Raw genomic sequence first — 11,412 nt, forward strand, 5'->3', positions numbered from 1 at the left:
TATGATTATAGGTATGTAAAAGGCCGTCCACAATAAGAACAATAATTATAAATATAACAATAAACATAACAATGTGAGCATCCACACTTATGAACTATAACATCCAGTAAACAGCTTTCAAGCATGTGCTGCACACTCCAGCTGTGTCGGCAGATGAAAACAGACAGACAGCTATCGATGATCTGTTAATGCTGTATATTGTATGGAAAAAGAATAAAGAAAACCAGGGAGGTTCACAGGCGGGTGCTGACTGCTTGAAATGTGTGTGTGTTTGTGTGTCTCAGGGTCAATGCGTGAGACTTGAGAGGTCTGGCTTTACGTTTACGTGGGAGCCCAGTCAAAAACTTGTCCATATTTGATAGCAGTGTCAAAGCATGTCTCAATCATTTCAAAGGAAATTACAACAATGTGCGGACGAGTGGAGATGTCGTGACTTGCGAAATTGACTAATCACTCCCTAAATTCTCACCTTGGTTGCAGTCTGCAGCCCTGTCTGTGTCTTTTCTTTTTTGTCTGTGGCTTTCTTTCTTTCTTTCTTTTACACCAGTCTGCACATTGTGAAACACACACACACACACACACACGTTTGTGCAGATCCGGCTGCTGTAAAATTTCTCAGTTTCAGATAGGAAGGAGGAGGATGATGATCATTATTTTGACATCCGCCCTCCCGTTCACGGGTGTGGCACATTTGTGGGTGGGTTGGACTTTCATCTAGATTACTTTAAGGAATACTCTGTGGATTTAGGTATTCATATCCATAACAACTCATCATCTGGATAAAGCATGGAGACAATAAACTTCCATTTTTTCGTGATGCTGGTAAGATTTTACTCTATCTTTGGTGGCAGGCTTTCTGGACAGAAGGATTACATTTACTCACACATAGTTCTGCCTTAAACTCCATCATGACTGATTGTTAAGAAACTATGTTCCCATCCAATGGATTATTTTATTACATTAATGAGGACATACAGGTTTATTATTTTAATCAGCAAAGTCTATTTTAATATCAAACTGAAAGATTAATACACAAATGGGAGCTCTTTTTACTGATTGTAAACAGTCAGAACTGCTACAAAATACAACAATTTAGAACTTACAAATTCAATTATTTATCAATCATTCTAAACAAAAGAAAGAGCGAGGTCTGTCCACAAAGTGAAATTTGCAAGCTCCAAATATTTGATTAACGCAACATTTTGACCAACAAAGTCTTCATCAGGCTATTTCCCTGTTATCATTTTTGCTCATTCATAACAACAACCGTTGCAGCAGTCAACAGGTTATATCTTATCCCTTTATACAGAGGTGCTCTGTTTGAGTTGTTGTGCAATGAAATAAAAACTCAAGTGTTTATTAAAAATACAAAAAATACAAAAAAGTTAAAAATAGTAATAAAAATAATGTACACATTGTAATGTTTTTTTCTTTTGCAGTGTATGGGAGTCCACAGTTCTGCTTTAGAAATTTTGCAGCGACAAAAAAGAAACTGGATCATAGATTCCTTTACTATTGATGAAGGCAATACAAAACCTTACCCATATTATCTGGGCAAAGTAAGTATCTACTAAGAATCACACTGAATAGTTATTAATAGCACATAATTATGACAAGATGCAGGAAGATTATAACAAAAAATGTGTTTTGACTCACTACAGATAAAGATTGAGAATGAGCTCTCCGTTTTGGAGATAAGTGGTAGTGGTGTTGATGAGGACCCCAAAGGAATATTAAGCATCGACCCAGAAACAGGAGAGATTACTGTCCACGGCCCTGTGGACTATGAGAAATACCAAACTCTTAAGGTTAGAAGGAATTCACTGAAACGGCACTGCAACCAAATCCTGTATGTGAGAGAGAGAAAGAGATTGGGCGGTGGAGAATGTTGAAGGGGTTAAATTATTTCACTTTTTTGCTTTTGCATCACAGCTGTCATTTCAGGCAATTGATAAACACAAAACTGTGGTGGACACACGGCTGGGCATCGAGATAGAGATTATAGATTCAAATGACAACCCTCCAAAGTTTGAAATGGAAATGTATGAGATCACCATCAAAGAGTACACGTTACAAGGTAATTCTCTGATGTATTCTTTACAGCTATTATTATGAAGTGGACATTTTCACTAATTAAAACAAAGTCAAAAATAAAATTAAAATAAAAACTTTCTCTTATGCTGACAGGCACTGAATTGATTACGCTTCAGGCAAAAGATGACGACTGGACAGAGGACAATAAAATGTTTGATCTAAAAATAGTCTCAGTCACTCCTGAACCACAAGACCTGGAGTTCTACCTCAAGCAGATACATGGTTCTCAAACTGGAACCATTTCATTTAAAGGATGTCTGGACCATGAGGTGAGAAGAGTCATTGCTTGATGGCATGATTCTTAAATTGAAAAAAAACATGATCTGTTAGGGCTGCACGATTATGACCAAAATGTTAATCACGATTATTTTGATCAACATTGAGATCTCGATTAATATCACGATAATTCATTGATTTTAATGACAAAAAATATATATATTGCTTTCACATCCATATTACTCCTTATGCTCCTTAATGTGCAAATCTTTACATCAAAATAAATTGGTAATAATAATTTTTATAATAATTTATTTCAGACATCCCAACTCTCCCGGAAGTTCCGGGAGTCTCCCACATATTGATAGCGGCTCCATATATATGTCTATGAGCATATATTACGTCTATGAGCGGCTCCCTGATCTCCTGCAATGTGGAGCGAGCGAGCAAGAGCACGCACTAGAGAGTGACCACGGTGGAAAAAATGCTTTGATGTGGAGCACTCTATGGACAGAGGACACATTTTCAATATCGCTCGATCACATTAATTGGATTGTGGGAAGCCAAAATCAAGATCGCGATTAAAATTCGATTAATTGTGCAGCCCTATAATCTGTTCATCTTTGCATCTCCTTATAGGCAGAATGGGTAGGATTTTCCTTAAAAAAACATATTGACTCATACAAAAATAATCCCTCTCAATCATTATTTCACTAAAATGTGTGGTGGTGTCTGTACCTGTCCTCTGCCCGTATTTTCTCTGCCCCCTATTCAGCATATTTCTTGGCATCAGCCTTTGGGAAGTGGGTATGTATTCCCCAGCCAATAACAGCATGCAGTGTGCATTGAGCCAGGGAGGAGGGACCAACTTTGAATGTTGTGTTTACAAACCACAACTGACATTTCCTACTCATTTTGCCTTTAAATTTAAAATAACTTGTCTAAAACAAATGTGTTTGATCTGCACCTTTTTAAAATTGTCAGAAAACAGAGAAATACACCATTATAGTGGAGGCCAAAGATCATGGACAACCGGAAAATCTTTCCAGCTCCTGCACGGTCATAATCAATGTAGAAGATGGAAATAACCACCTTCCTGTGATTACAGGACAAACTGTGAGCAATTACTTCTTTCAATTACCACGAGTAAGGCATGTAACTACAGCTGTTAGCCTAAATAGATAGACCTGTCTCTTGTCATAATAAAGGTTTCATTCATTTTATATCCCAGGGTCCCGGAAAAGTTAAAGAAGGACAAGAAAATGTTCTTGTTTCACGTTTCCAAGTTACAGACAAAGACACCAAAGGCACAGCAGCCTGGAGAGCAAAATACCAAATCCAGGGAGACACAATCGAAAACTTCAGAATCACTACTCATCCTGAGACAAATGAGGGACTACTGTATGTGGAAAGGGTATGTTTTGTTTTCTTAAATGCATGAGAACATCACAAACCCAGAACATTAGTGTAATTTGTTACCTTCAAGTAGATATAATACACACTTTCCAACAGAGTTTATAGACTTAAATATAATGCAGTATTAAATATATCTGAATCTACATCCTACATGCATCCATTTCAGCCTCTGGTTTTTCCCTCAGACATTATTCTCATTAAAATAGCGAACTCCATAAAATATCCATGATTTCATTTAAGTGCAAAACAAACCTTTTTTTGGCTATGACAAGATGTTTACTAGCAGTGCTAACACATCCTAAAGTGGAGGTGAGACTTAAAGGAATATTCTTGCAAGCTGTAATTCATACTATTATAGATTTATAGATTGTATTATAGATTTTAGCTCGACATTGCAGAACTTACAGCCTACCACAATCTACTGTTACTCTGTACTCTTAAAAAACTCTGTGGCACATGCATTATGGAATTAATTTCAACATTTGACTTAAAAAAAAAAACATTCAATATTTACTTCTTTTACAGCCTTTGAACTATGAAGACAGTCCTCAGAAGAATGTAACAGTCGTTGTAGAGAATGACATCCCTTATTACTCATGTGAAGTGGTGAGTCGCAGCACCACTAGTCTTTGGAAAGTAGTCACATTTAGTGCCAGTACTGGTGGTTCGTCTGGGACGGGGGAAACACGAAGTCTATCCATCTACCACATGACTGTGACTGTAGAAGATGTCAATGAGGCTCCAGTCTTTAACAAACGTAACAAACAAGTTACGCTGGTAGAGAATGTTGCTGTGGGACAGTATATGGAGACATTCACAGCTAGGGACCCTGATGTCAAAAGTGCAAACACTTGTGTGTAAGTCATGAACATATAAGCTACATTTCCACCCTTAAAAGAAAACAACATTCTAAATTAGCATGTCAACAAACAAACTGAAAATGTCATATGTGTGTCTCAGATACATGAAAGGAGAGGATCCAGCTGACTGGGTTACAGTGGATCCTGTGACTGGAAAAATAACCACTTCAAAGATCTTAGACCGGGAGTCGGCCTTTGTGAAAGACAATATCTATAAAGTCACAGTATACGCTGTTGACAATGGTATGACATGGATGATTATTTATATGTTGTATGTTATGAATCACATTTGCTTCATCACATTACTGAAAAAGTACAACACATATTTTTTTTGTCACCAGGTAAACCTCAAATGACAGGCACCGCAACGCTCAGCATCTTCATTGGCGATGAGAATGATAATGTTCCATCCCTAAATGTAAGCACAATTGACATGTGCCAATCTAGCGGACCGTCTCTGGCCAAAATCACAGCCATTGACCTGGATGGCGATCCCTATGGTGGACCTTTCCAATTCAAACTAATTGGAGACGTTGAGGGCTTGTGGAAAGTTGACCCTGATCTAGGTGAGCATTTGGGGTTGAAGCATAGCCATGATTATCTAACTCACAAGTCTACTTCTACTTTGTACAGTATGTCACAACAAATGTTAATTGACATTTTGTATGTGTAGGTTATTCGGTCAACTTGGTGAAAGAAAACACTGTTCATTCAGGACACTATGAGTTGTTCCTGAAAGTGTCTGACCGTCAGGGTAAAACTGCTGTCCACAACCTGTCTGTGACTGTGTGCAACTGCTTAGACACAACAAGGCCAAACTGTAGGTTCCGCAAAGTTACTGGCTCCATAGTAGGAGGAGGAGCACTTGGAATAATTTCTGTCAGCATGCTAATGTTTGCAGGTAGGAGGGATTCCCATTCCCAGGGATTATAGTGTTTAAGCATACCTTATTTTTGAATTTGAAAGTACAGTACACATAGTACATATAAATAACATAATATAGAGTTTGGTATTAAATTCACATGCTCTTCCTCAGGTAAAATTCATTTAGGAAATTACTGATTTGAGTTGTATGTTTACTGTTTGTATCCCAGGTATTCTACTTTTGGCTTTTCTGGTGTCATGTACGGAAGAAAAAGAAACCTTCCCCATGCCAGATGACTGTACAGAACAACATCTGATGACATGTAATACTGAGTTGCCTGGAACTGACTGCAAAGTAAATACTTGTTACAAAATAATATGTGCTTGTGTACTACTAAAGGATAATATGAATGGGTTTTTTAAAAAGCATTTCTCTTTTTCTCATTGTTAAGAGATGCTCATTTTGCAGAGGAATTGGTTTACACAGCAACATAATGGAAATATAACTGTGACTTTTAAACAAAAAAAAACAACAGTTTTAACATTTTCAACAGGTGGTTTATAAGCTAAATGAAGAATACAATAATGTCGGGGGGAAACATACCACAAAAATACACCAAGTATCAACAAAGTCGGTATGTATACTGTTTACTGATATACTGTAAATATAACAAATACTTTTGATTAACTTAATAACACCTTTTTCATACACATTTTCCTAATCTGCTATTTATCATGAAATAATGAACACTAATTCATTTTTTTCAGTCACTGATGTGTGGTCATGACTTGACTTGAGATTACTTTTTTGCAGTCAATCAATAAGACAGAATCTGGGACAATGAATCACAGCGCTAACTTCCTGATAGAGCAAGAGCAAGGGAAAAATTTGCAATGGGTAAGTAAATTATTATTATTACACTCATTACATGTAAACCCTAACCCCACTTATCATTTATAAACAGATAATGGATTTGTTTATTAATGTATTCATCCTGTGGGTATCCTTATCTGGATGCTGATAAATAAATAGATAATGAATAACAATTTAGTAACAGCTGAATTAATATAAAGTCTGTCTTTGCCACAAACTGTCTCAGAATCAGTGACGCTACTTTTCATAACAGACATATGGGAAAACTATTTTTCTTGTTTGTTTATAAGTCACTTGGCACAGGTATTAGTGCTAAGTTTTAATTAAGTGAAAAGTTGTTATTGTTGATGCCATCATAACTATGTTAGAGTTTGTTAATTTAATGTTCATGTACTCCTTATAAATGATAAATAGTGGGATTTAAAGTGAAGTTTATTATTAACTTATTAACTTGATATTGCTTATTTCTCTGTGCCACTGGCCTCCATCGTTGTCCAAAAGCAGTAAGCCACATCGTTGTAAGGTGATATGTTCCTTTATTACCATGAACACAGCCAATAGAGGTTATTTTGAGTCAATCCCATATACTTCCTATCACACCAAATTCACAGCTGGAAACAATCCCCAACAATTACGCAGTTTCCTCTGGTTTGACTAACATTTGCTAAAAAAAATAAAAAGCCAAGCTGTTTGAGAAAAGTATTTAGCTTTTAAAAAAAATAAAACTATATATTTATGAAACATTTTTAAACATTTGTTTTTATTTATGTTTTCAGATTGACCAGATGAACTCTGGGATGAAGGAGGGAAGGATGGTAAATTTGATTTTGGTTTTTCATAAGATTTGTTCTCAACTAGAAAATATAGAATATTGCCAGCCTCATCCTTTAACATTATCCTTATCATACTGTATGTTGTAAATTGAGGGTAATTACAATAATTTCGAAAGTGAGGAGTTGTAATGTCTCAACATGCTTTTTCCCCCCAGTGGATGGCTGACTCAGCAAATGGAGCATCACAAGCCCGTTCAAAAGCCTCCCTATTCCGGAGTAATAGCCTAACAACAGAACAAAAGTTTACTCGCAGCAGCAACATGTATAGGGTACTGAAAAGATCATAAACTATCATTATTGAATCTGAATAATAGTCAATCAATTTTAAAGTGGCAGATGTCAATAATTTTATGGAGCCATTGCATTTTGCTGTTCATTAATTTCTATCATATTTCAAAAGATGTTGAATGTATTTATTCATCACTGAAATCCTTAATTTTGCAGTCAATGGGTGCATCATCAACCACGACCATGAGACAGCATGGAAACTCTACTGGCAGGGTACTGTGCTCTAAACTATAAGTCCTTTTCATGTGATTTTTTACCCCTCAAATATCCATATGGAGTAAAACTTTACCAAAATCTTTGTTTTTGGTAATTATTTACAACAACTGAATTTCTCCAATTATCTATTCTGACTTTGCAGACCTGGATGGGACAGAGTAACAATTCTGAGTATCAAAGAAGTGATGTTATCCAACTTGAACTTCTGCTCAAATTCCTAAATAAGGTAATAAATTCATTAATTAAAAAATAATAATTATAAAAAGAGTTCGATCAATTCTACTAATTCTACCAATCTTTTATCGTTCTGTATTCTAATGCTATTATATTCTATCCTTTTCTAATTTTGTCATCTGTGTACTAGATGTTGTACACTCTCCAGACACCAGGAGTAGAGTTGGGTGATTATGCCCCTCATGTGTATGCTGAGGAAGGAGACACAGAGACCAATTTTGAGCTTGATGATATTTCCATCCCTGATATTCCCTTTGACCCAGACTTGGACCTGGACCTGGATGCCAAGTTTACTACTCTGGCCACAATCTGCATGGCTAATGACACCACTGCCTACAGTGAAAAGAACTTCTATGTAATGAAAAAACATTAGATAACGAGTCTGATCTCGGTGGAAATTCAAAACAAAAATGAAGAGCAAACATTCAATCACATTTATAAATTATGTGTAATTATATGTTTACATGCCTGAATTATATAGGTAACATGAGTGCTGTGTGAGGTGCTTTTAGTATAATCTCTAGTTATGCTACTTTTTGCAATTAATTCAGCTTCCTCATAATCTGTATCTGTCAATGATGTAAGGGATAAAAAATGAATGACTAGGTCTGTGAAAATATGGGAATTAGCACTTTATCATACTTATAAATGATGTGTGGGTTTTTACAGTTCAGAGCAATTTCATAGCAAGACAGTAAACTGTTACATTAACATTGGGATTGTTTAGTGTTACATTCATTTCTGTAAATTATTTTTTGTATGTTAATGTACACAGCAGGACTTCTTCTCCTAATTTTCATACAAGTAATGTTTAGGGTTCACAAAATTATGCTTTAAGGCTGGGAAGTATAACATGGTTTCCGTTAAAAACACACACACACACACACACACACTTTTTTTTGGTATGCTGCTGGGACGGGAATAATTTATCTATGACAGGGAAATCAGTGTTTCATTTTTATTTGGGGTATTTTAAGAATTTTTTTCAAGATTAGGATTATAATTGATTTAACTTTTGCTATGGATACAATATGGTTGCCAAGATTCTTATTTACTACATAGCAAGTTGCTAGAGAGTCAAATAGAAACTAAATCGCTTTTCTTAAAGCTGCACTACAATCTCTACATGAATGTCAGACATACTCTATGTAGGTGTGTCACGATGAAAATAAACCACTTCCAAGGAAGTATTCTGATGACTGATGCGTCATAGTTCCATGTAAATTCCAGCCTACCATTACCGGTTTGTCAGGACTGTTGTGTTTGTTGTTGAAGTTTCAATTAAAAAAAGAAAAAGAAAAAAGAAACAGGTAAAAAGTTCATGTCTCATTTCAAATGTTTAGATAGCATATAAACATACATATATATTTAGATGCAATTATGTCACTGATAAGAAGTACATTTTCATAACATACAATTTTCTCTTGAACTAAAAATTCACATACATATAGCCATATACTGTCCACATGAAATATATATATATATATATATATATATATATATATATGACATAATATATCTCATGCCATTGAGTGCTAACACTGGGCATTTCTCAATACAAAGTTCAACATTTTAATCTATTTGATAAATGTATTTCATATGAATTGCTGACTCCTTGTGGTTGTTGAAATAACGACACCATGTATTGCATTGAAATGACATTGCCATTATGAGCCATGCACTATGCACTATGTACTATGCACTATAAACAAGCTTTTCCATGCACTATAAACCACATATTCTTAATATCTGATATGGTCGATGTATATTTACTTTTTACATGAGAGGAACCCTCAATTTATGAACTGTTTGGTATTGCTGACTTTGCTCATCCATATTATTTTTGTGTGATTTATTGAACCTAAACAGAGTTCAATTTCTGGCTCATGGCCAAAAGCAATGCTACGAATAATTTGGGGGTGATAAATATTGTGACATCTCTAACTTCAGGAAAATAATGGTCAGAGTCAACTGTCTGAGGTCACAGAAATTATTTTTTAGACTTCTTTCTGGAGTATGAATTCCTTGTGTATTGTGTAATAACTAAAATGTTTGGCTGTGTCTCTGCTAATATGGGCCTCAACATACAGTAAATATGATGGGTAACTAAACTGAGTATAAAAATCAATCACATTTTAAAGCCATTTGGCTCAAACCATTGTAATTTACTCAGCACTACATTTGCAGCAGTATAGAATGAAAAACCTACTTGCTTTGAATCTCTAGAGAAATCACCAAAATACTAATTTAATGTAAAAGTGCACACTTTTCATGAGTATATACCTTGTGTGTTGTGTACTTGGGTCTGGGGCCAGCCTGGAAGAACCACTGGTATGCTGACAGGACACTGGGTGGGTGCTGCTGTTCCAACTGGAAGCCTTTAAGAGGACGGTCCCCAATTCTCTCCAATGAGCCTGGACAATAGGATCATAGAAATACATTAATAAAAAATAATTTAAATAACAACAACACGTGAAATTAAAAATAACAACAGACCAGCTTGATTACACAGTGATAGCATTTAAGAATGACAGTGCCAAGCATGAAGCAGATGAGATTTGAGGCATTGCAACAGTGGGGTGAGGGTATTCAAAGGTACCTGTCTCAGATGAGGTCCCAATAGCATGTGTGAGGTCACTGATGCAGAAAGGTGGGTCTGCTGCACTGGGATCACCCTGGAGGCTGTGGTGAGGGTAAGAAAATGTTAATTTCATAAATATAACTGAGAAAATATCTATTTGTGAAGTTGAGAGAGTTATGATAACCAAACAAGAGGTCCAATGTATACCAGGTAGGCTTCCTTTGTTCTGTAACATCCTATAGCAATCATTTAGGCTACAGGCACAGCTGGAAATATCCCACCTGGAAAGTTTCTCTCCTTAAGGATGAAGCATAGCTTTAGATTCCAACAAAATTTCAGCGCAACACCTCGAAATCCATCATTCTCATGTCGGGTTCACACACCTATTTGAAACATGCACAGCAGGTTACTGAAAAATAGTGTGTAGCCTGTATGTCAAATGAAAAGGAAAAAAATAGGTAGGCCTAATGGTTCAGGGAATCAATATGTGGAGCTCTTCATCCACAGAACTCAAATGGATCATGAATGGGATAATTATTACTTGAATTGAAGACACATGCTTTTTTTTTTTATTTTTATTTTTTTTTTTAACGCTTTCAAGTTTGACATAAATCTGCACTAATTAACATTTTTGTTAACACTGAATCAAATGGCTAACTTTCATGTAACGGGAATACGTTAACTTGTAGCACCTTACCCGGTTTAGCCTCTCTTCGCTTTTAGTCTGCAAAATGTACTGAGTGGTTCAGTTTCTACTAGATAAACCACTATGTGCTAACCACCAACTATAGACTTGTAAAATAATGGACGTACACACCATAGTGTCACCCATTGGTTTGTGAACTCGCGTTGGGTTTGAAGGCTGGAGTGTGGTATTTTCACCACCATCTTGGATTTTTGGAGCCAAAACAAACAAACTATACTTAGGCTACAGGA

At 35.9% G+C, this 11,412-nt stretch overlaps 1 protein-coding gene across 1 annotated transcript; it reads left to right on the forward strand.

Annotated features, from left to right (window-relative positions):
* Positions 1-1,442: 1,442 nt before the first annotated feature.
* On the forward strand, positions 1,443-8,268 carry LOC133987676 (cadherin-2-like). Its single transcript, XM_062427119.1, has 12 exons — positions 1,443-1,559; positions 1,662-1,808; positions 1,933-2,077; positions 2,188-2,363; positions 3,295-3,426; positions 3,542-3,724; positions 4,252-4,583; positions 4,687-4,829; positions 4,928-5,152; positions 5,260-5,487; positions 5,681-5,805; positions 8,026-8,268. Exons 1-12 carry the CDS (start codon positions 1,443-1,445, stop codon positions 8,266-8,268), a joined length of 2,196 nt encoding a protein of 731 aa, XP_062283103.1.
* Positions 8,269-11,412: the final 3,144 nt, after the last annotated feature.

Source organism: Scomber scombrus, chromosome 10 (assembly GCF_963691925.1).
Source record: "Scomber scombrus chromosome 10, fScoSco1.1, whole genome shotgun sequence".
Taxonomy (NCBI): domain Eukaryota; kingdom Metazoa; phylum Chordata; class Actinopteri; order Scombriformes; family Scombridae; genus Scomber; species Scomber scombrus.